A 26,302-nucleotide genomic window follows, 5' to 3' on the forward strand; every position below is an offset into this window, starting at 1 on the left:
CAGTGTGAGGCAATGCAGTGTACAGCACTAAAAACAACCACAATGATAAAACCCAATTATCAGTGGCTGATAATGGTTTTTACAAAGTACATATTTGTCACTTAAAAATGCGTACCAATATCAATTGATAGCTCAATTGTGAATTCAGGTTAATGTACTGTATGTCTTTTGCTCACCCTATTTTGAAAACTGAATGACTGTCCCTTGACAACACAACGGCTCAATTGTGATTCATCACTTTTATTTGAAAAGGCAAATTTACACAATAAAACAACGTGAGGCAGGAAGGAGTAAGACATTCTAAATGCCGGTTAGGCATGATCACAATCCACAGTGGATACCTTATCCCACCGAAAGGAAAACAGATTTTCAACATAAGTCACTGAAAATTTCCCTAACAAAATCCAAACATTTTCACAGAAATCAGTCTTTTTACCAATTTTGATCTGTGATAAGGCAGTCGTAGTCTCAGTACCATAAGCAGGTTAAACCTGAAGACTCACATTTTCAAGACAGATGCTTGACATCCTTTACCATTTCACATTAACGAACTAAACAGAAGATGCACACAACATGGCTCAAACCAATAAAAACATGCCAGAACTGATAATGCACATTTGAAGGATTTGTCACATATTAGGCTCCTTTCAGTGGGCAATTAAACATACAGTAATTTGTTGAGGCTACAACAATAAATTAGATTTCCTCATTTTCAAGTCTTTTGTGTCACAAAAGAACGTGGTTCCTGCCGATTTCATGTGAAAAAAAGTAACATGCAGTCAAAGTCAAACAATATATAGCAAAATAAGAAATTACCATAGGGTTTCCATTCACAATGGAGTGGCCTTAAAAAACAGGATTTAGCGAACACACACACACACACACACACACATGGCCAGGTACTTACAGGGTTTCTTTGGAAGTGTATCAACATTAAGATGCAACGACATACAGTCAAATGCCTCAACTGTCATTCTGAAGCGGATGAGGTCCATTCAGTGGCAGAGTGGGAATAATTAGGGCTTCGTCAGTAGTTTGTAGAATAGAGACGCAACCTGAAGCTGCTGTTTACATCACGCTTGGGTGAAGGGTGGTTGAAGGAGTCTGGGGCTGAGGAAAGAAAGAGCCAGGAGGAGTGTCAGTAAATTCAAATTTGAGAAAAGGTTGCACTACGTGCGTTGTTAGCTTAGCAGTACTTCTTAACACAAAGCCAATCAGGATTTTAAGAGCTATTTTGACGTATTGCGCTCTGATAATGACGTCGCCGACTAAAAAGAACATTATTTGCTGGTCACTTGTCAAATAAAAGGTATTTTGTTGAGTAAAATTCTGTTGTGAGGATCTTTTAATGTCCGTTTTGTGATATGAATGAATATGAAACAGTGGAGCAACTATCGATGAAAGCATTTCTTCAGCCGTCATCTGTACTTCTTTGAAGGTGTCTGACGTTTCGCCCCGTATCTGCCCCGTATCCGCAGTGCCAAGACATTTGCTCTGATAGGTCCCTGCTCTAAGGTTGGAGGAGCAGTAGACTACTCCCTAAAACTAATCTGATTACTTCTTTTGTCTGTCTAATTACCTCTGATGTTCTGTCTGGCTCTGATTGCCCCATTAGCTCTGGTATCACTTCATCAGCATGATTAAGCCTACGTGGAAATGACCTAAGAAGTCTCTTGTAAGCACGGTCTAAATTAAACCTCAAATCACTGTGGCAATTTAGTGAAGGGTTTTGCTGTTTTACAAAAATACAGTAAAGTCTCGTTATATCGATATTCTCGGGAGTCCGAAAAATATCGATATAACCGGGACTATCGATATATCCGACCCTGTTTGCATGTAGTTTTCTCCGTGCGTGCATAGAAATAGTATCGATATAACCGGGACTATCGATATAACGAGACTTTACTGTAGCTTCTTTTACTCCCTTTTCAAACCATCTATTTTCTTTAGCTAAGATTTTAACCTCACTGTTGTCAAATGCTAGCTTTTAGATGCAGATGTACTTCAGATTGAGGCCCACGAGCATTCCTGCGATGTTGATAGTCTTTATTGATAACTTCTGTGTAAGCTCTCAGTCGTACAGGAGTGGTCCATCGATGAAAAGGTTTCTTCAGCCGTCATCTGTACTTCTTTGAAGGTGTCGGACGTTTCGGTTTTCACCCAAGAGGCTTCATCAGTGAACTAGAGTTCTGACGAAGCCTCTTGGATGAAAAGCGAAACACCCGACACCTTCAAAGTACAGATGACGTCTGAAGAAACATTTTTTCGTCTTTGTTGATGAATACCAGTGCTAATGGGGCAATCAGAGCCAGGCATAAAACATTAGAGGTAATCAGACAGAACAAAACAAGTAGTCAGATAAGCTTCAAGGACTAGTCTACTGTTCCTCCAACCTTAGTGCAGGGACCTATCATAGCAAAGTCCAGCACCGTAGGGATATATAGGGCCGGAGTTACCAGCACAACTTTAGTTCATTGACGAAGCTCTTCGGATGAGGAGCGAAACGTCCGACACCTTCAAAGAAGTACAGATGACGGCTGAAGAAACCTTTTCATCGATGGACCACTCTTGTACGACTGGGAGCCTACATAGACGAAATTCAGACAGTAGTTTTTATGGCACGTGAAATGGCTCGACTTGGCCAGGACGTGACAACTTTTTTTCATCGCACAATGTGTCAACTGAGCAATTAATTCTCAGACTGATCAACGTTTTGAAGCAGATGTAATGCCTGCTCTATGTGAGATTTTGTTTTATAAATCATGGTGGCCAGTCACATTTCTCAATGGTTGCTACGGAGATCAAGTGGCACCGATGAAGGTCGGATCACATTTCCAAAGGGCTGAGATATTTTTTCTTGCAACCGCATGAATTCATTGAGTTTCTGTCAGGAAATATCATTCAAAGTGTGGCCTACCGGTGACAGGTGGGGGTGTTCTGAGGATGACAGAAGGGGGGTATTTCTGCTGCTTGGGAGTAAACATCGTATGGAGGACTGCAGCAGATAAAAAGGGGAGAATAGGGAAGAGCTGAGAATTCAAACAGCATCAAGACTGAGCATCAGAAAGAGCACGTTACATTTTTTTTGTATCCAGACTCAATAAGTACCTCGTCACCAACATTTCAGTTGCTTCTTGCCAACGCAAGAACTATGAAATGTTGGCATCAACAATCTTTCATCATTGCAACAAAGACATTCTGTCATAAATCTCACTACGAACATGTCAGAAATGAAAGAATAGGTCTAAGGTGAGCGCTCAAAGAGCGGAGAGGGTGGGAATCTATCTGCCCACGAAAGGCTATAAAACAAGTCCATACAGTAATGGTGTGGTACAAAGAAGATAAGATGGATATGGTAGTCGTAACTGCCGCCTTACCGATGACGACGATGGCTGTGCTGGCGAGCAGGGCAAAGAGGGTGAACAGCATCATGTGATAAGAATTTTTAAAGCCGTGTAGTGGGAGGCCCCCTTCGGTGTTAATAAATGCTGCTGCAGCTGCTGTCGAAGAGAACAATAAATATTACCTTTACATCCAGTTAGCAAAGAATGGATTTGAACTCATTTACTGCCAGTTGATGTGCAAAAATGTGTCCACTCCAATGCCAAGGTTTTAGTCATTTTCACTCAAATTGAAGGACCCACTGAATATTGAGTTGAAGGACTACATAAACATTCAATGAAGTTGATTTGACTCCTGTTCAATGTGTTATAACATTGCACTGTTTTTCAATGTTAAAGAAGGCTTATAGTAACAATACCACACTTTATTGTTAAAATATGATGTTTTCACATTTTTAAGTAGTGGTGTGCCGTGGGATTTTTTTCAATGAAAGAGATTGAAAAACACTACATTACACAATGACGTGATGTTAGCTAGGTAAAACAGATTCACACACCTAACCTGCCTAACTTGGCATCTCTTAGCTTGACAACAAGTTTTCACAAAGAGCAATGGGGCAAGCGCACGACCATGTCATCTACACAATATACTTCAGAATCTGCTTGTGCAAGTCATACAGGAATCACAACAAATTGAGGTATTCGTCTGCATCGAACATTTTTAAGGCGCAACCTTATGGTGACTTCCCATGAACCTGCAGAGGAAAACTAACCTTGCGTGTTTGCACCGAACTCAGACACGTGTATCAAAGTCACCGGGATGATGAGACTCTGACCCGAGGAGGCACTGCTAATGATAATGGAAGCAGAGCCGGTTGCTTGGGGGTCCAAACCCCTGACGGTGTACTTTGACAGACTCGGGAAGTCTGACTGCGCATCAGCCTTTTGAATACCAATGGTGGGAGAACTGGAGACCACCTAAGAATAAGAAAGATATTTCACTCGATTCGATTTCCTCACACCAAGGCATCGTTATTATTATTATTATTCCTGACCTCCATGTCTGCTTGGGCAGCAGCTGGAACAAAGACCGTGAGCTCCGCAGTTGGATGCAGGTTTGAAAGTGTCAGCTCAGTCAGGTCAGAGTACATGCCGGGATCTATTGGCAGCCGAGCGCTGACTTGCTCGCCCGAGAAGGCGCTGCCCTCCAGGGCAGCCTTCACCAGCAACTTGCTCATGGACATGCTCGCAACTTTGGTCAATTGGTCTGCCTTTGGCTGCAAGGTCAGGGAACACGTGTAGAAGCCTGTGGCAAGGACAAAAACAAAACAGGAGGCTGCGGGTGACAGATTGACAATGTGCTAGCACAAACATGTCATTTTTTTTAATAGAACTTTTTTTCATATTCCAGAAATTATCAGTGGCTTTTAAAATTAATTAACATTGACATATCTGAATTAATTATTGAAAAATACATTCATACATTACAGACCCTCATAGTGTGTTTGGAATGTCTCAACAGGAATGTCAAGTCAGACAAGACGTACCACTGCTGGGATCAAATTTGGTGTGCGTTTTAAAGACGCTGCTTGCAGGGAAATCAACAGTATTGCCGGTAAAGCTCAAGTGGCAAGCGACAGAGGTTTCAGGTTGCAGCTGCGCAATGGCTTTCGTCTGGATCGAGGAGCAGGTTCCTGCAGGACACATTGCAGTGGAATAAGCAAATGCCTACAACCAACAGAGCATAGTTCTTCTTCTTTTCCTTTCAACTTTTCCCTTCAAGGGGTCGCCACAGAGAATCAGTGTCCTCCATCTTCAGAGGTTTGATTCGCATGTTTGTTTTGGCCCATAGTTACTATGCAGAAAGGATTTGAGTGAGATTCACTTCACTGCGAGACATGTACAGTGAGACCTCAACTTACAAACACTTTATCTTACAAACTTTTCGTCTTACAAACGTCAAATTTATGAAAATTAAACCTTATAATAAGCACTATTTTCATAATACACACCCACCACGGCTGGCGGAGTGATCTTCGGCGGAAGCACGCGACCGAACAGCACCAGAGGTTAAGTTACCAACAGTCCATATGGAAGGTGACTCTCCTTCCATAAGCCATCAATGACCATCAAAAAGGTAAATAAAACTTTATTTTACAGCAGTTTATTTCTTTAATTACAGACCTCATGTAATGCGCCTCTCTTTCCAAACAGCAATTCCCTTTGACCTTCGACCTCCAACGCCATTCCATCAAGCCATAAATGACCATCACAAATGTAAATAAAGTGACTTTATGATACAATGCAGTGTATTTCTTTCATTACAATACAATAGCACATTTATTATACATAGAATAAGGTATGTTGTGTGTAGTTTTTTAGGCTTATTTAGTTGAAAAGTATATTTTATGGAAACCCGGGAACGGATTATTCCCATTTTAATGGTTTCCTATGGGAAATTGTTTTTGGAGATACACACTTTTCGCCTTACACACTCTGTCTGGGAACCAATTAAGTTCGTAAGTTGAGGTCTCACTGTATTCGAATTGAAACTGAGGGCTTTCACACAAAACTGGGGGAGTTTCACCAAATATGAAGGCTCACACTGGAGAGCACTGTTGTACAGGTTTTCACAGATTATGCTTAATTCCTCACCCAAGCCTTCAAGGTCCTATGAACTTGGAACAACAGTTCTCTGCTTTGGGTTCAGTAATGAATAGCAAACCAATTCAGGGAACAAACAGCAACTTTTAATGTCCAGTGCTGAAAAACGTTATTGGCTTTTAAGAATATCCTTTTTAGCATGAAGCCAAGGGACCCCGATGGTTTTGTAGGGGGACCCTGCTTGATTACATACTGATCATATGAAGTGACACTTTTCATTTTTGTTTGGTGATTATCGACATGAGGAGAGACAAAAGATTGATGAGGGTTGGGTGCTTTCAGTACCGATGAGGTTGGTTCCTTGTCCTCTGGTCGTCAGAAAGACTTCAGTCTGCTTGCCAACTCTAACTGGTAAGGCTTGTTGTGCTTTTGCAGCTGTGTTGGTAGCCGATTCCACCACAACCTAACATTCAACAATTAGCAATCACAACATTCTCAATTTTGAGAGTCAACTGCAAGTTTGATCATACATAAAACGAGATACAATATCTGTATAAATATGCAGGTGACATTCACTTTAGGGGTAGGAAATACACTCAGTGGACTGAATTCAATGATGCACAAAAATTGTCAAGCAGTTTGACAACATTTGATGAGGAGGCATTTTACCACAAAGTCAAGGGTTCGAAACGTTTTTATGTACACCCTTAACATTTTTTTCAAACCACAAGTACCCCCACTCATTCTAGTTGAAAATTATCACAGCAACACAACTAAGAATCTACAGGTACCACTTTATTGACGGTCTTATGAAATGACCGAGAATTCATGTCCTGGTATTTACTTGTTGCTTATCTAATATACTTCCATGGTTCTGTAACTTCTTATTCTCTATCAGGTTCTCAGTCGATCATTTGATGTAGTTACTTTTGTTGCGTGACTTTGGTGTGTAGTTTTGTAGACAAACACTTGACTTTGCCATTCATGTGTAATGTCTAATTCTATGTCCAAACTCTGCTCCTTGTGTCACGCTATGGAGTTCAGTCACTTTATTACAATAAATCAATAACTGCTTTCAAGACAACACCTAATGACCCAAAGTAATCAATTAATAAATGATTCTGACTAATTCGGCATTCAGTAAAACGGATGAATTCATATAGGTTGCGATGGGTCAGCAAGACGACACACATTACCTCTCTGTATGTTTTCAAAACACCAGGTATCTCATAGTACACAGTGGCTGCCCCAAAGTCTCTGGCTACAGCTGCACCAGTTGTGGCGTCAATCTGGAGTACGGCATTGGCCGAGGAGCTCCAAATACCGAGGCCTCCTGCAGAGAAGAGATTTAAAAACCCAATATGATGAAACGAAAACTCTTTAGGGGACTTTACACAGTTCCAGACACCAATGTCTCACCCTTTTGACTGGCAAGTTGAGCAGTAAAGCAAATGACGTCTCCCACCACCAGCCTCTGAGCCTCTCCTGGCTGGATGGCGTGCTCCACAGGAAGCGGAATGTAGTCTGCCACAACAGTGTTTTCACTGTCGTGCACAGACAGCAGCGTGAGACCCGTGTTGACGGTCCGGACTGTCAAAGTATGGTTGCGAGGCCCGAATCCGACCTGTACCAGATCATCCCTGGCAGACAACAAGAAAACAGCCATTAAAAAACAGTGCTGACTTGTCCAAGTTAAATTTTTTTGACCAGAAAAGATGATTCTAATTTTGTGCACAAAAAAGAAAGTCGTGATTTGATAGAAGTTAAAACTCAGGAGGCAGTTAGCATCTGAAGCAAAACAAAGTTAACAAAACTGCTGCTGTCGATTGCATTTGGTGCAGAAATCTTCCATTGGTAATCTTAAATTGAACATCTGATGCACAAATGCACTGGCCAATAATACCAGTATTTGAAAATAAACAAGCAGTAAAGTTATGCAATTTTGCAGATATTCTTTTCCTAAATAGGTGTTGTCGTCTGCTTCCACCGAAAGAGCATCTAACTTCCCAGATGAAATACACGTCGCTCTCAAATTTGAGTGTCTCTTGTAGATTTTAGAACCATAAAACACAGCTAATTCTTTACGTATTCTTGTAAAACACTGTTTTAAAAACTAGTTTCCTCTAAAAGTGAATGTCAGCACTATAAAATAATCAATTTGTCGCAAAATAACACTGAGGCCCTCGCAGGCTTTCATTCTCTGCCAACCACTCCCATTCATTGAACTTACTCACGCCACAACTGAACTCCTTATGAAACTGTGGAGTGGGAATGGCCTAGTAAATTAACGTAAATCAATCTCCCTTCTGTCCTGCAAGTGTGCATGGTCACGGTTGGTGCGGTGAATGGCACCAGCATCGAGACTGACAATTCAACTAAGTGAATTTATATCTTTAATTAACTGTTACACTAAATGACATTTGTAAAGAATAAAGAATAGCCAGTTAGTATAGTACAACAGACTCATCACGCAAACACGTTTGAGCAACTTTTAGCTTTGGTGCGCCACTGCTCAGCGACGAGCACAAAAAAAAAAATCACGACCGATGGGGAGAGGAGAAACTGACCTGTTAGTGGAGAAGGTGAGATGTCTGTTGGAGCTGTGCAAGACTTCTCCGGTGCTGCCGTGAAAATAAACAGTGAAGGTGAGGACGATGCCCAAAGGGAGGGCTTTCAGGCTCTCGTTGGTGTATGTATGGAACACTGGACTGGTACTGAAGCGCACATAGGACACCGGCACCACCTGAGGGATAAAATTATTTTTTAAGATGTCGTTAAAATTCGGTCATCAAAAAAAGTATCAGAAAATCCTGAAGAGGTCAAGGGAAGCCTCTCAAATTGACCTTGACTGCAATGATGAGTGTCTGATTGACACCATAAGACTCTTGTGAAGTCACGAGCAGTGGTGATGTGCCCGTGATGGAGCCAGAGAAGAGGAAGCCTTTTTCATCAACGTGAGCGACAGCAACCTGGTCAGCGTGATCCAGCATACGGTATGACAGTGCACCCATGTCGTCTCTAGTATCAATACAATTCAAAGATAATTACAGATCATTTGGTCTTAGCATTTCATTAAGCAACAAGATATACATGCAAGTTGAATTTACCTGTTTGTTTGAAGTTTGAGGACTGAGTTTGGAGTGATGAGAATCTCTCCAGCTTCGACGTTGGGATTAAGCATGAGCAGTTGGTCATAGACCTTGAGGCAAATGTCATAACTTCAATATTAGGGCACAAGTGACACGTCACAAAGTTGGTCTTTAATGTATACTTTTATCTTTTCATAATATTCCACAGACAAATAACTGCACTGTTCTGCCGCTTATGACTGTTGATTTGGAAAGAGGCAGCAGAGCACTTGGTTCACTGGGGGTTGGTTCACCGTGGTAATTAGGGAGGGTAACCCAAAAAGATGTGTTGCACTGAGTCCCTCACTGCAGCAATGTTTTCTCCCAAAAGAGGAGTGTGTAAAAGTGATTGACAACTTTGTACGATGAGTACGATTTTGCTTGCAACGAAATGGTGGACATTTGGAATATATCTTGGGAAAGCCATAACTTGACTAAATATGGACAGAAATAGCTGAAACTCTGATGACTGGTCTCCCATAAACTGAATAATGTGTGGTTGTAATTTGAAATAAATAGCTTTTTAATCAAAGCCACAATTTACATTTTCATGGGTACGCATCTCTTTGGGTCACCTGTACTTGAGTCAAATCTAAATATGACAATTTTGAGAGATGTACCTGAATTTGGACCTCATCCTCGAGCTCTGGAAGATTACCAGCAATTTGACCAACGGCAGGGTCGACAACTGTGAGGACAACCTTGAGCCCAGTCCGCCCTCTTGTCCGACCAGTCACAGTCATGCCGAAATTGTACTCCGAGCTGAGCTCCACGTTAGCCTGAGATTTTACAAGAGCAAATCAAGTAAAACGTGAATGGGGGAAGAACACTGAAGGTAGCAACTCCAGTAAATGCCGAGACAGCATGGTGCAATTCGGCCTGATAAAAAGAACCACGAAAGAGAAGCATACCGCTGAGTGTCTCGACCGCACATCCAGGATGTCCCTTTTGGTCGTGGACCAGTGGAAGCTAAGTCCTGGCAGAGCATTGCCAAATGTGAAAGGTGTGTGACTATTGGTCAAACCCATGACATATACAGGCATCTACAGAAGGGAACAAGATGTGACAAGAGCCAATCATCTCCAAATTTTTGTTAAATTGGAAACGGTATTTACTTAAATGTTCATTCACAAGGTTGTACCTGCACTCCTGTCTTGATTCGTGTAATGGGTGCTCGAATTCGAATGGCAGACAAACGCACAACCTCAACTTCCACTTGATCCTAAATACATAGGACTGGCGTAAGCAATTCATCTGTTCAACGAAAACTCACTTGGCGTTGCCTCATCGTATTTTTTCTTTTTATTACCTTTGACACAATGACCAGTTTCCCGGTTTCAGCATCGACAGCTTGGATGAATCCCGTCACAGTGACGTTACCAGTTGTCAGACCCTTGACATGACCTATGCCGTTTACAGAAGCGATGTCCTCATTCGAGAGAGAAAACAGAATATTGGACTGAGGCTGCGGGCCACCTTCAGATGTGATCTAGAAATAGGAGGCATAAATAGGTTCCTCAGAGAGGAGCTGGAAAGGAGAGCACTGAGGCCAGTGCCGTTTTTCAGAAAAGCCTGGCAAAGATCCCTTATGCAACATTGCCTGAATACCAAATGATCTGTTCTGTCAAGTTCAACTGAGGCAAAATTCTGTCGGCATAAACATCAACACGCCATCCACACAAACACACCTGCATCATTGCCCCAATCAGCAAAGTCATTTTCCGGGGAATGAGTTTGAATGGTGGAAATACCTATTGAGATTGACACATGGTTTGTCCAGTTATTATTAGCAGTCCTCATGATGACGAAAGAAACGTCACCAAACAAAATACCTCAATCTGTTGAGGGGTAGATGACAATTTTCTCCCATTTCTATCTCGTACAACAGCTGACAAAGTTGTCTGGCCAATGGAAAGACCCTTTACCAGGTAAATTGCAGTGTCGGGTTCTGTAGACTCTGCTACTGGTCTGTAAAAGGAACATAAAGGTGTGTCCATTCAGGTTCAGATATTTTGAAAAAAATTAAAATAAAAATAAAACACATCGAGTGTCACAGCCCTTACGTCAATGAGACGATTGAAGACGCTGCCTTGACTTTCAATTTCATGAAGTGGAAATAGCTGTCTGGGAAAGGCTGCCTATTATCATCCAAGAGTCTGATGTAACACCTTACTGACTTGCCAATTTCCACCTGTAAATAAGAAAAATAAGGCCACTCAGTTGGGAAATCACCAATTCATTTTACCGGGAGAGCAAACCGAAAGACCAAGTGAAGATTAAAAGTTGATCACTTTTACAGAACATAGTGAGTGCCACTGTGGAATGTGTGCAGTTTAAAAAAAATATGTATTATGAATGTGTGCAGTTTATAAAAAAACAAATCTGTATTCTGAAGTATAATTATGTAGTACGGCTCCAGCATCAACCATAAAGAGGAATTTAATTATCAGACTGGAACCTGACCTTGTCGACCACTCTCAAATTCACCTCCAGGATTTCAGAAACATGCACTGTGGCTTTGGCTGTTGATGGGGATGCCAAACAAAGGTCATGAACCATCACTTGCACCACACCTGGCTGGATAGGGACAACCTGGGGACATAAGGGATTTGAAGAAAGAAATTTAAATAGTCATCATTCTTTATAACTTGTGGATGTCGACTGTGAATTTCAATTTCCCTTCCTTAAATCACTCGAGTAGAACTTCAGATGTCCCGACATACCTGCGCTGTTCCTTCGGAGTCCTGCAATACCACATCTGCAACATCTTTAACACTGGTTTTGACAACAAAATGGCCCGACCCCTCTCGCAAGGCAAGGTTACCCTGCAAGGAAAAACACAGAAAGCTTTTGAGCTGAAGTCAAAATTTTTATGACTTTCATTACACAATTTAAGATCACTTGCATTGTAGAGCAAGTTGCGCTAGTCACATTAACGGGACAACACCACTATTTGTTATTTCTCCAGACATGCCCGAGGCTAGCAGGGCCCCACTAAGAATAAGCGGGGTCAAACTAAGATGTGATAAGATAAAGTGTTTTGCAAAAACAAACAATACTTAAGACCAAATACGCGGACTAAATAGTAATCGAGCGGTAAAACAAAAACTTTTCTTACCCGGACATCTGGGTGGTTGTATAGGGTCAGCGTGTCAGGAATGATGTGCACATCTTCAACTAAAATGAGTTCCAATGTTGCTGACACGGGGGAAAATGCGCCAACCTATCCAGAAGAACAGTGAAACCAAAATAAAGATATAAAGAGGAAAAAAATTGGATGAAAATAAATACAAATAATAACATGAGGAAATGAAGATAATTCACACATTTAACAACATACCCAAAGAAAACGGGCATTATTTTGTTGTTAAATATTTGTGTGAAAAGTAAAGTTTCACAATCAAGTAGATGATCACATATACTCAGAGTGAATCTGCAGAATGTTCTAATAATTTCCTGCAGTGGGAAAAGAAACTCACATTTTTTGTGAGGCATTGCCCACATCACAAGGCATGCAAAACAAAAACATAAACAAAACAGCTAGAAATATTCTTGAATTGTGCAGCCATCTTCGATCTTTTCCTGCCTGAGGCAATCACTGTATATTTACAAGAAAGGTTTCCTTGACGACCGCCTGATTACCTTGTAGTTGAAATCATGACTAGAAACGAGGCCTTGATAAAGTGAACAAGCAAAACATTTAAGCCTGGCGAATTTCATCACGGTTTCGAAAAGAGGAGGGTTTTAACGGGATGCTGAGATGCAGCATCCCGCACGGGCCAGTAAATCACAGTCAGAGCAAGGAGAGAAAATAGACTGCTCAATAATCAGGTCAACTGAAAAACGTGACACTTACTCGAGTTTGAACTTTGGCTGCCTTGATATGAGAAAGCTGGTAATCCAGCGCTGTCGCAGTGATGGCAGCAATCCCCGATTGACGATGCACAACAACAGTCTGTCGGCCTGTAACGGAGGACAAAGAAAGGAATTGTGCGAAGCAAAAAGCCAACGATAATTTTATAAATCAAAAAATGACAGAATTGAAGAGGCATTCAATTCAGTGAAACCTTCCAAAAAGCCCATCAAGGGATATGTGGTATTAGGTCTCCCTTCAAATATAACCTATCAAAAAGAGCAGACACTTTTACCATGGAGTTTCTTCTGTTTGTTTTCATCCTGAAAGGGTTGAAACCTCATGGGTAGGATAGGCTCAATACTGGCTAGGGTCACTTTGCTTGATTCCCACATAATGCTCAGTGAGCTGAAATTGTCAAATTTCCGCCCTTGGTGGTCAAATGCTGCAAGGTCCAAAACTGAGTTGCGATAATTTGAAACTGGGACCTTAAAAAAAACACAAAAATAAATATCATTTTACAAAACTACCATCATCATAATACACAATTGTAATTGAGGAGGAAATAACGTGTACCACATATTTGTTCTGCTGCAACAGAGGGCATGCTGGTTCCTGCTTCGGAATGGTGTACACCGGGACCAGGTTGAGGCGTGATGGAGGGGCGCAAACAAACTTTACAGATGCTCGCTCTACAGCGGGATAAGGGTTGGTCACGCTGACCTTGTTTCGGACCCTCACTTCCAATATCTGCACATTTATGAAGAATCACAACAAAGCTCTGACACTGGGTCACCGTGTAGAATAAATTTATTCTCTGGGAACACAATACAATTGTAGGAACTAACTTTCTGCTGAATTAGACTATGTTGGTACAGTAAAGTATCATCAATGCAGTGCCCAATGCTACAATATGAAGCAAGAAATATTTTCAAGATAGAATGATGATCTTTTATTTGTGTCATGCTTATTGAGTCCCTATGACAACCATCCAGTTTGTTATTTGGTCGGCATGGAGGAATTACCTGCTCTCCTAAGGCCCTGCAAGTTGCTCTGACCAAATGCTGGTCATAATTTGGGGATAACGGACTGGTCAGAATCAGGCTCACACTTTCTTCCTCCTCAGCTTTCAACTCACAGAAAAATTTAGAGGGCTCCAGGACCCAAGGCTGAGGCCCTCCCTCGAACAACATGTCTTTAGAAGAACCCAGTGTCACCACAGCCACTGACAAAGGGTCAATCGCCTGACGAATGAGATCATCAGGAAAGATAATTTATTCAAACATACTGTCAGGTCATGCAGGCAATGTATATCATGGAGATGACCAAGAAATTATGGCAGCATGAAGTATTTTATTAAGACTCACGGTGAGGGGAAGATAAGCTGCAATGGTAATTTTTGCACTGAGGTGAACGTCACCATATGTGTAGCTGACCAAGACCGTGGTGTAGCCTGGGCTCAGGGCTTTGACTATGACCCCACTGCAGTGGCCTTGGCCGGGAGACAGTCGACCTGCAAGGCAGAAACATGGAGGAGGAAGGAATGCAAATATCCAGGTTACTTTTTCAATTAGTAATTGGAGATTTAATTTAATATCAACAAGCCCAATTAATAGGTCGCACCAAAAATAGGTCCATGATGTAGAATTATGAATTGCTGGTCTTTCTGCTTCAATCAATGAATGTAAGAACCAAAATAAACTGGACTTGTACCCTCAAACACATGAAATACTAATAAGTGGTCTGTTCCAGCTAGATAAGTTGTAGCTCCCAATAACAGAATGTACAAAACAGGACAATTGACGAATGAGCAACTATTAGTGAGTGACCTTCACTTGATGGCTACTGAAATGAGTGAGGCAGCTAGCAACATGAGAATAAATGTATATTTTATGCACTAAAACAGTCGCTACATATTAAAATCTATTTGCAGACTCACCTTCAAGCTGTTGAAAGATGGCTTTGTTTTCCTCATCAACCTGCAGGTCGAAGAGGGAGCAGTCACTCAACATGACGAGCTCCATCCCGTTTTCTTCCAGCAGGCCAAATATTCTGAGCGGTAGTTCTAGAATCGTACCCACTCGGGCTTCCACTCGGCAGGGCGCAAAGTCCATTGCCACAGGTTCAACAACGTATACCTTCAAGAATTAATTGAATCATCACTGTCAAAGTTGGGGATCAAAGTGTACAAAATGTACAAAGATTCAGTTGATGAAGCTCCCATGTCACAAAATAATTGTCCTGACAACGATGACAAGTTAAAAAAAAGAACGGCGAAAAAGTTGTATTTTCTTTAAATGCAAAAGAAAAAATATATATTTCATCCATCCATCCATCCATTTTCCGATCCACTAAGTCCACAAAAGGGTCGCAGGGGAAACTGGAGCCTTTCCCAGCCATCTTGGAGCAGAATCCTTCTCACTTGTAACAAAGCAATTACCATATTTTCCGGTGTATAAGGCGCACATGAGTATAAGGCGCACCCCCAATGAACGGTGTATTTTCAAAAAAATTCTAGATATAAGGCGCACCAGACTCTAAGGTGCACCTTCAATGAATGAAAAAAAGCTTTCCATCCATCCAGCAGCTTCAGTAGGGAAGCCCAGACTTCCCTCTCCCCAGCCACTTCTTCTAGCTCGCCCTGGCGGATCCCGAGGCGTTCCTAGGCCAGCTGGGAGACATAGTCTCTCCAGCGTGTCCTGGGTCGTCCCCGGGGTCTCCTGCCAGTGGGGCATGCTCAGAACACCTCACCAGGGTGGCGTCCAGGGGGCATCCTAATCAGATGCCCGAGCACCTCATCTGGCTCCTCTCTATGTGGAGGAGAAGCGGCTCGACTCTGAGCCCCTCCCGGATGACCGAGCTTCTCACCTTATCTCTAAGGGAGAGCCCGGACACCCTACGGAGAAAGCTCATTTTGGCCGCTTGTATCCGGGATCTCGTTCTTTCGGTCACAACACATAGCTCGTGACCATAGATGAGGGTTGGGATGTAGATCGACCGGTAAATTGAGAGCTTTGCTTTTTGGCTCAGCTCCTTCTTCACCACGACAGATCGGTACAAAGTCCGCATCTCAGCAGACGCCGCACCGATCCGCCTGTCTACCTCTATCTCCCTCACACCCTCATTCGTGAACAAGACACCCAGATACTTAAACTCCTCCCCTTGAGGGAAGATCTCCTCCCCGACCTGGAGAGGGCATTCCACCCTTTTCCGACTGAGAACCATTGTCTAAGTTTTGGAGGTGCTGATTCTCATCCCAACCGCTTCACATTCGGCTGCAAAACGCTCCAGAGAGAGCTGGAGAGCTCCGCTTGAAGGCCCCAACAGTACCACATCATCTTCAAAAAGCAGAGATGCTATACTGAGGCCACCAAAACGGAACCCTTCAACGCTTCGGCTGCGCCTAGTAATTCTGTCCATAAAGGTTATGAACAGAACAGAACCATAAAGGTTATGAACAGAATGGGTGTCAAAGGGCAGCCTTGGCGGAGCCCAAACCTCACTGGAAACGATTCCAACTTACTGCCGGCAATGCGAACCAGACTCTGACATCGCTCGTATAGGGACCGAACGGCCCTTATCAGGCGCTCCTCTACCCCATACTCCCGAAGCACCCTCCACAGAACTCCACGAGGGACAAACACTTTCTCCAAGTCCACAAAGCACATGTAGACTGGTTGGGCGAATTCCCATGCACTCTCGAGGACCCTGCTAACGGTGTAGAGCTGGTCCACTGTTCCACAGCCGGGACGAAAACCACACTGCTCCTCCTCAATCTGAGGCTCGACTTCCCGACGGACCCGCCCTAGACGGCCCCTCTTGGACCCCTGAATAGACCTTTCCAGGGAGGCTGAGGAGTGTGATCCCTCTGTAGTTGGAACACACTCTCCGGTCCCCCTTTTTAAAAAGGGGGACCACCACCCCGGTCTGCCAATCCAGAGGCGCTCTCCCTGATGACCATGCGATGTTGCAGAGGCGTGTCAGCCAGGACAGCCCCACAACATCCAGAGCTTTTAGGAACTCCGGGCGGATCTTCTATGGGGGAGGGAAATTCAGTCGGTGGCTGCTGACAGTAGTTGCGAGACCTGTTGTGGCTCATTATTACCTCACCGACAAGGCATACCTGCGTATAAGGCGCACGGTCATCCTTTGAAAAAAATGAAGCCTTTTCTGTGTGCCCTATACACCGGAAAATACAGTACTTGGCTAATTTTGTTTTGTCATTGAACAAGTATTGATGAAAAAATGACCTGGCTTATCAATGCTGTCAGAGTTACTATACCTTCATCTCTCCGAAGTGGAGTGAGCTGCGCATGTCCTGCGCTCGCACTATGCTGACACCAATGTCACTGACTGTCGTCATCACGCCTTTGATGGTCACTTTGGCCACGTTTGGGTTGGATGAAGACCAGCTCAAATTTCCACTGCCACCTGTTGCCTATCCACAATAAAGAGCAAAAACGTTCAACAAATTGAATGGGACATCATGAGAGGTTAAAAAAATAAATTAAAGAAAAAACATTCTCAACTCAAGTTAACGTCTTGGTCGTCCTCATGAATTATACCTTAATTGTATACTGATAAGCGCCGACCTTGGGTTGCCATGGAAATGTGAGAATACTGGGATTAAGAACAATAGGTTGAAAGATTTCCACATGTTGTTCATTGTGGACTGGGTTGACGAGTGGGTAGACCCCGCCCTTCTAGAAGCAGAACAGAGGACACAGGAATTGATCAGGCCGACCGCTGATTTTTCTCGGGATGAAAAAAAGATCAATACACTTATCATTTTGAAACATGAACAAATATAAATCAAGCTTACTTCATCCTCAACAGCTGTCAAAGTAGCATCAAAGACACTATGGCCGTCTTTGATAGCTTTGACCCTATGGTAAGATCCATTCAGCGAAGAGTGCAAAATGTCAAAGAATTCCAGTGGGAAAACAGATTCAATTCGGATATTCTGCCAAAAGGACAAGTACAAAAGTAATATAAATAATTTTAGTTGTATTGGATCAAAGATGGTCACAGTAAAGCTGTGAATCGAAAGTGTCATATGTGAATAAAAACAATCGTTATAACATGGCCGGCATCTCGGTATGGCAATCAGGTCTTTGACATACATCTGATCTCATAAGGGAATCTTGAATTTTAAGTTTCCGGATTAACATTTTGCTCCATCACAACAAATGAAAGATGATTTGTTGTTCATTTCTATGTGTACCCTGCACTCTCGACCATTTCAGGGTGGAGTCCGCTTCCCGCTTTAAGTCACTTAGGATATGCTCCAGCGCCCTCAGCCCCGCGACGCTGTTCAGTATCAGCAGTGTTGAAAACAGATGGTTGGAGATTTATTTCTTTTTCTGTAAATTATTTTTTCCGCTCTTGTGAATGGAGCAGAAAGTTACGAATAGAAAAAAAAAAAAAACGTTTTCAACTGATCTAATTGAAAATGAAGAACAAAATCTAAAACATTTACACACAAAAACTAACGCTCGTCCATATTTCAATTACATACATTCAATATACATGCATATTTAAGTTCAAATACTTCTTTTCCTTTCGGCTTTTCCCTTCCAGGGGTCGCCACTGCAAATCAGTGTTCTCCATCTTTAGAGGTCTGATCCGCATGTTTGTTTTGGCCAAGCTTTTACGTTGGATACAAAGTTTCAATTTTTTAGAGTTTGATTGTTTTGAACAAATGCCTGATCAAAAAACGTATCGCTTGAACTTAACGAATGCAACAAAGCAGTTTCGAATTGTCGCCATTATTAGAAACAGATTGATGAAATATACATTTGATTTTTGCTCAAACTACTATGAACCTTGTTTGCATCTGGAAATCCGATGAAGAATTTTAAATATTTCTTTAGTCTAAATTTGTAATTAAGTAATAATCATGTCAAAGCCAGCCATTGTGCCAAGCTACAGGATGTCGTCGACAAAGACAGATCAAGTTTGCAACCATGTGAGATGTTGATGTAATATCTTTCTGAAAAAGCACTCTTATTCCATTCTGACCAAAATATTTGACATCGGGAACTAATCCAATTACTGGCAAGATCGAAAGTCCACCAACAAGATTCATTTTATCAACAGGTGCTATTTAACTGAAGTTTACTTACATCAGACAAGTAGAGCTTGTTGCCAGAATTATCAAAGACTTCAATCAAGACATCATAGTCTCGACCCATTTCCAGAACCCAACTGTTTCCAGGATGAATTTTAAAACCTAAATCAAACACACGGGTTTGAAAAATACTTCTCGCAGTCATGTTTCCCTTTAAAAACAAAAGTAAACAGGAGTGACTGATCTAACCTATATAGGCAGGTTCCACCACAAACAAAGTGCTGTTGGGAAGACGAAACGCTCCTTGCATCCGAAGACCTAAATAATACTTGTAAGGAAAACTGAACCAAACATTGGGTACAGCTGGGACATGTAGAAACCTTTAGAAGAACCTTTAGAAGAAGACTGTTCGGTCTGCTGATGTTTGCCATGGACATTTTTGATGATTGTTAAGAGCCGACAAAAGCCAACGTCCTTTGATCAGTTCTTTCCAAAACGGCAGGCAAGAACTATTTCTGAACGAGAACATGAACCAAAGAGGGAAACAAAATTGGTGAGGATGCAGACCACCATTTCTATATTTTACTTTATTCTTTGTTGTTGTTTTATTACATTATGCACAATTCTCGTTCATTGTGCAATAATGTAATTGAAACATGTATTTCTTTATTTCAGGGGAATGGGAATGGATTTGGGCACAGGTGTCAAAGTCAAGACCCAGGAGCCAAATCTGGCTCACCACATCATTATATTCGGCCTGTGAAGGCAAATGAAATTTGTGAAATTCCATGATGCTTGCTAAAGTGCCAACCAAAATGTCAAATTGTCCCACGTAAAACCACAATAACAGTCATTATTTTTTACTTCAAATTTGAAAACGAGTTATTCATTAATTTGTTGTGCACTCTATAAAGTACATGTGGTGGGGATTAAACATTCCAATGGCTTCCCCAAGTTCATAACGGCCCCTGAGAGGAAACCATAACTACAATGTGGCCTGCGGCAAAAAAAAAAAAATGAGTTTGACACGCTTGGATTGGGGCATATACATGGAAAACGCACCTCAACATGGAAAATGCACCTTGACTTACAACATTTTCTTGAACTAATTAATTTTATAAGTAGAGGTACCAATGTACATTATCTAAAAACTTGGTGGTACTCTGCTAGCACTCAAACAATAAGCCTCATACCCAAACAGGTCCATCAGCGCAGGCTAAAAATACTGTACATGTGCAGTGGGAGGGGTCATGGTCCATCACAGCGCATCAACACCTTGTGAAACCTCCAACATAGTGGCAGGCTAACGTGTTTCAGAAGGATACTTTGATGGTCGAGCACGACATTGATGTGTCCCAGTTGATTAGCTGTAACTGTGGAGGTTTTTGGATCTAGACGTGCGACGTCAACATCTGGATTCCTTTTTGCGACGCTGTTCTCAAGGTGCAGCGTATATTGATCACATGGCATTGAAAGCTCTGGAAAAAAGAGCATTTGGAATCAGAAACATTCAATTTCAGATTTGCCCTGATCCACAAATTTTCCACTGAGCAGTCTTACCAGTTATTGAGCCCTGTCGTATTTTCAGGACTTGGTATCGGATTGACGTTCCGACCATCAGATAGACGTTATGCGCAGGGTTCAGCAAGATGTTCTCTAAAATCAGTAGTTTCACCTCAGCTGCCTCCACACCCTGCAGGACAAATATCACAGCAACACAGGAAGAAGCAGATTAGAAAACAAGCGGCACAAGGACGTTTGCCTTAAAAAGGGTGAGGTCCACAAGGTGACAAATAGTATACTAGTCACTCATTGTGGCAATCAAAGCTGTGGCGGGAATTCCTGGAGGCTGTCTAACACAGAGGCATTTAATTTGAATATTTGTGCTGGAAAATGATCTTACTTGATACAGTGATTCTTGAATTCTGGCCTTCACTTTAGCATGTCCTGTTTTCATCCCTGACACCAAAATGATATTCCCTTGTTTTCCAAGACGCTCCATTTCAGAGATGTATTCAGGAGGTGTGTATGTGGACTCTGAAAACTTGAGAAACCTTGACAAGGGACAAGACGGAGCAATGTCAACTTGGTGCCACATTAAATTTTACCCAAAGAACATATTGGTAGAATATCAGGTGTACTTTGTGGTGCGTTACAACCAAAATTAATTTCATGACTCTGCTCTCAAATCAACTTTGCTCAGTTAAAGGACAACCGACACCATTTTTTTGTTTTCTAACTTACATCAGAAAAAAAGTTTTATAGCATCTAAAATACCCAAAACACGCAGGCTGACATTTTTAGTCAAATGCAAAACACCAAAAAATGACTTAAAGGACAACCAACCAACGTCACTTTTTTGTTTTTTAACTGACAAAACTGCAAAAAATTGAGCTGTGTATTGGGCATTTTCAGAAAGTCCCGCCCCCAGTTTGTGACGTCACGCCAAGACGCCTTGCATTGCTGAAGAATCAAAACAATGGCTTCAGATTCGGAGAATATGTTTTCTTGTTACATATCCAGTTATGAATATGATTCAAACAGTTCTGAAGAGGAAAGCATACATGTTTGCAATCGATTAAAGAATTTATTCCGTGTCATTTTGAGGCAAACGGGCGGGAGGGAATGTAGCACCCAAAAATGGCCACCGAGCTGTTGTGAGGAATGAATCAGCCCGTTTCTACAGGATGATAAATTCCTTCCATGGAGCTAGGATGCCCTCTCCTGGCGGCTTTTGGGTGCAACACGGTTCTCAGACCAAACATGTACAGCAAAATACATTGACGTGATTGAAGGACTGCTACAATGTGTCTTTTTTCGGTCAGTGGGCGGCCCTTTCATGACGTGACGTACGGACTCGTCACCAACTCAAAAACAAGACTTCCTGAATATTCAGCGCAAGTCTTAAAACGTAAAATATAGCTATATGTGGTGGAATCTTTGTAAAATATGCTCAGTTGAAGTCATTTGAAGTGATTTTTACACATTATGGACACAACTTGTCCGGGGCGTCTGTTGTCCTTTAATTAAATACACACAATTATGTAATCTGTTTCAGCCCCCAAAAAACTCAAAATACTTTTTTAACTGTCTTTCATAATAAGATTTGCACTCTATGGTACAACGCTTTGTAGAAACACACAGTTGACAAGGCAGCTTTATGTCACATTAATTATTATTACTGACTGACACGGACGGTTCTCCCATTGCAAGGAAAGCTATGTAAACTGGTGATGGCCAGATGTCGAGAAGTTGACCATCATCTAGTGGATGAAAACTGGGGCACACCCAGCAAAAAAATGTATTGTGTATTAAACCAAAAACTAGTCGGGTGACTACTCGAATCTCAAAAAATTATACTCTAAAGCCAGATACTTGCTAAATAATGCAGACAAGTGAAGACTTACCGTAATGCCTCATTCGAATCGGAGAATCCGTTTTCATCAGCATCTTTCACTATACTCCAGTCAAAGACCAGACCTGCGAGAGTACTGAAGGTGTTTCCTGCCAGGAAAATGGAAAGAAAAAGAGTCATGCTCGACTTCTCCTAATACTCAAACAAGTGTGTGAAAATTAAGCAAGGGGATATTAAACAGGTAGAATTGAGGGTATTAGCATGGACGGCGGGAAATGATGGATTTTGAGCGCGCACACACACCTGACAGCTCCTGGCGGCTGAATTCACCAGTTTGAAAATAATAAGCATTTGATGACAGAATCCTACTTAAAATGAGCAACGGCCGAATCATGTGGTCCATCGTACACTGTGGCACTGATACTGAAATTGGTTCATCTTTACAGCAGCGATAGATGAATGATTTGAATGCAGAGATGTAAACGGTCAATAAATACTCTGTAGTGATTAAGACCAGCCTGGAAATGCCAATTAGCTTGGCAGAATGTAGCAGAGCAGCAGCAGGCTAAAATAAGAGGAAGCTTATCTCATGGGTACCTTCAGAGTCCAGCGCATTAATTTCAAGTGCAAGGGGTGAATCCTCCAGGTGGAGTTCTCTGGTGGTGGACACAATGGTGACATCATAGATCACGTCGACGATTGCATCGCAGCGCAGTGTTTGTCCTGTCACTGTGAATGAAGGAGGACAAACCACTTAACATATAATGGCCGTAACAACTAAATCAGTGCAAATGGGTTTGCAGTGAAATGCGGTCATGTACTGTTTGTACTGTCGCTACGATTTGATCAAGGATAGGAGAAGCAGGTTTCGAAAAAAGGTTTAGCCCTTTTTATTTGCAATCTAATTGCAATATCTAAAAATAATTTGATGATTGAGCACATTTTTCCTACTAAGTACAGCACAACGGACTTGTCATTTACAATTGATAATTACCAACATCTTCAGCCAGAATGATGCTGGTCAATCTGGAGGGCTGCGTTGAAAGAGCTTGAAGAACGGCTTTCCTGGAGCAGCTTTGGCCAGTATCTTCATCAATGGTCTGGACACTCGCAACTTCTGGTCGAGTGGAAGTCCTGGAAAAATATGAGTACAGTACAGTGTTCCCTCACTTTTGGCATGTGATGCGTTCGAAGGCTCCCTTCCCCCCAAAAAATAACTTACAATTCAAGCGGCAGAATGCATACTGAACTGTTTGTTCAAATGTGTAATCCCCAAACTAAACCAGTAGTAGTAGTAGTCGGAGACACTTTACACTGAACGTATTAGTCAACCCGATAATCATATCAAAAAATACTTGAAACATTCAGGAGGAAATTTACAATGAAAACCTTTTACCGAACGCTCGATTTCCATTCAATCACGACTGAGTTTCATCTGACAGTTCTGGTTTCAGGAAAGCAGCTTCTGACACATGGCAAAAAAAAACTTGTCTTTTGCCAGACAACATCTTTTTGGAGTCCTTCAAGCCTTACATTTCGAGTGTATGTTATTTCTTCTCTAAAAGGTTAATCTTAGGATATTCTTATGAATGGGTGGTGGAACTGTTCTCGTCGTTCGTGTACTTTTTCGCCAGGTTACCCATGGAAGGGGGCAATCGCTGCTCGTATACTGTACAGCTCAAATGTACACGAACAAAAGCGACAGGACGCGCGTTTACAAGCACAAAGATAGCCGTTCTAGCGAGAGATGTTTTCGGGCTATTAATGTCACACAACTGTTTCTCTCAAATTCACTAACTCGCAGATGCTGTGTGCACGTGCAGGGGGATCCAATACAATACCATTTGATCACTATTTTTTCTCTCCACTCACCATCGGTAGCAGCCGTCAGTGGTTTCCAGTGTGAAGTTAATTCGCGTACTTCTGGCAAGGGGCAGCAGCACTTTGGGCATATTTAGCTTGGAGCAGCCATAGTTTTGAAAGACGCCGATGAATGACAGCAAAAGAACCGCCGACTGCATTTCCGTTCAATGTGACTTGTTGGTCGCGAAACTACAATGAAACCGCAATAAACTTGTTTCGCCTCATAAAATGTTGAATGGTGTCGTGGTTGTGTATTTCCGTCATGGGAAGATATGGAGTGGTCAACTTTTTATTAAAAAAAAAGTATACAGGAATCTAAGCTAACGGACGACTAGAACGCGCCATTTGCAACTATTGGACTGAGTGCATGCGGGAAGCGCGGAAGCGTCACTCACCTTGAGGAATGACGCGTTTCCTTAAAGGTACACTCCCGTTGGTGCTCCGTCGGCCATTGTGATACATTGTACCCTGTAATAACCCAGGTTAATCCGTTTCAATTCGTTTTTGGAGCACTTGAAAACATGCAAGATCCAGGTTACTTTGTTTTCTTTTAAATAAATCTCCATTCTGTCAATCAGCATAACTTTCAGAGAAGGAATGCGATGCACATAGGGCCAATCTGCTGCAATTAAGAGTGCAGTATGATGGAACTTGTGTGGGAGGGTCATGCATGTAGAAGATACAAGTACAGTGAGACCTCAACTTACAAACACCTTATCTTACAAACTTTTCATCTTAAGAACCTCTAATTTATGAAAATTAAACCTTATAATAAGCACTAGTTTCATAATACACACCCACCACGGCTGGCGGAGTGATCTTCGGCGGAAGCACACGACCGAACAGCGCTCCAGCCGGCGCTACTTTGCACACCCCCTCATTGAATGCACACGTCGATCGCCTACTTGGAGCTTTTTGCTGATAAGTTTACTATGATGGGACCGAAAAAAAAAAAACACCACAGGCTCGTGTTCAGCCCAGGAAGACACAAAATAAAATCACTGTCGCTGAGAAGAAGGAGATAATTGAAAAACACGAACGAGGTGTGCTTTTGTGTGATTTAGTGGCAGAGCACGGCTATGCTAAGTCAACCATTGCTCCCATTCTCCGGAACACAGAAGCCATCAAAGGTGCGTCTGTTGCAAAAGGTGTTTCTGTGCTCTCACTCGCTTATTTAGTTAAAAACTATATTTTATGGAAACCCGGGAACGGATTATTCCCATTTTAATGGTTTCCTATGGGATTTTTTTTTTAGATACACACTTTTCGCCTTACGCACTCTGTCTAGGAACCAATTAAGTTCATAAGTTGAGGTCTCACTGTACAGTACAAACTGAAATAGTGAAAACCATACGATTTTTTTTGTAATGCATGTGCAATATTTGTTGTTTTAATAACATGGCAAACCAAAAAAAATACCCTGCACACAATTTTTGGTCTTGCAAAGTGCTTGAGGTGAGAAGACAAAAGCGTGCACGTTTTTTTCTGATAACCAATCCATCTGTCCAGAAAAATTCATCCATCCATTCATTTTCCAGACCGCTTTATCCTCATTAGGGTCGCGTGGAGTGCTGGAGCCTATCCCAGCCGTCTTCGAGCACGAGGCGGGGGACATGGTGAATTGGTTGCCAGCCAATCGCAGGGCACACATGCAGAGACGAAACAACCTTCCACACTCACACGCACACCAAGGGACAATTTAGTCTTCAATCAGCATGTCATGCATGTTTTTGGGATGTGGGAGGAAACCGGAGGACCCGGAGAAAACCCACGTGGAAACGGGGAAATTATTTTAATTATTTAGAAGTATCTTTTTTTTTCCAGCTGGCTCTAGACAACGCGTTGACCGCGATTCAAATGATTCTCACACGAAAGCAAACATCTGGTAATAAGCATGTGCATCAGTGGAGGCCCATTTCACGGTAAGATCAGAGCATTGTCAACAAATGGTGAGTATAGTTTTTGCTTTTTTGAATGTTGCTGTGCAGATTACCATTTTGTGTTTGGGAGCCTTTTTCTGAGCGAGTTGCTTGTTCTGTAGCCACAAAGGGACATATGTCTACTTGTGCCGGTCCCAAGGCCGGATAA

At 42.1% G+C, this 26,302-nt stretch overlaps 1 protein-coding gene across 4 annotated transcripts; it reads right to left on the minus strand.

Annotated features, from left to right (window-relative positions):
* Window positions 1–220: 220 nt before the first annotated feature.
* On the minus strand, window positions 221–24,582 carry nup210 (nucleoporin 210). 4 transcript variants are annotated; one of them, XM_088994260.1, is made up of 40 exons: window positions 24,224–24,582; window positions 23,346–23,485; window positions 22,949–23,080; window positions 22,404–22,500; window positions 20,900–21,050; window positions 20,557–20,689; window positions 20,322–20,474; window positions 19,246–19,314; window positions 19,052–19,158; window positions 17,749–17,889; window positions 17,492–17,626; window positions 17,209–17,364; window positions 14,866–15,064; window positions 14,294–14,439; window positions 13,952–14,170; window positions 13,503–13,676; window positions 13,222–13,414; window positions 12,930–13,036; window positions 12,192–12,296; window positions 11,797–11,898; window positions 11,537–11,665; window positions 11,137–11,264; window positions 10,906–11,041; window positions 10,762–10,824; window positions 10,383–10,562; window positions 10,215–10,295; window positions 9,985–10,116; window positions 9,694–9,852; window positions 9,053–9,144; window positions 8,789–8,963; window positions 8,513–8,688; window positions 7,365–7,585; window positions 7,142–7,278; window positions 6,291–6,408; window positions 4,889–5,035; window positions 4,397–4,647; window positions 4,115–4,319; window positions 3,378–3,500; window positions 2,918–2,995; window positions 221–1,110 (listed from the first exon to the last, which is right to left on the minus strand). In XM_088994260.1, the coding sequence occupies exons 1-40, from the start codon at window positions 24,370–24,372 to the stop codon at window positions 1,028–1,030; spliced, it is 5,622 nt and encodes a 1,873-aa protein (XP_088850386.1). In that variant the 5' UTR covers window positions 24,373–24,582; the 3' UTR covers window positions 221–1,027. The 4 variants fall into 4 exon arrangements, with proteins under 4 accessions (XP_088850386.1, XP_088850393.1, XP_088850377.1 ...); XM_088994267.1 differs by having other exon boundaries at window positions 3,378–3,497; window positions 17,492–17,629; XM_088994251.1 differs by having other exon boundaries at window positions 17,492–17,629.
* Between the last annotated feature and the right edge of the window lie 1,720 nt (window positions 24,583–26,302).

This window comes from Hippocampus bargibanti, linkage group LG01, assembly GCF_051943395.1.
Source record: "Hippocampus bargibanti isolate YZ-2025 linkage group LG01, ASM5194339v1, whole genome shotgun sequence".
In the NCBI taxonomy this organism is placed as follows: domain Eukaryota; kingdom Metazoa; phylum Chordata; class Actinopteri; order Syngnathiformes; family Syngnathidae; genus Hippocampus; species Hippocampus bargibanti.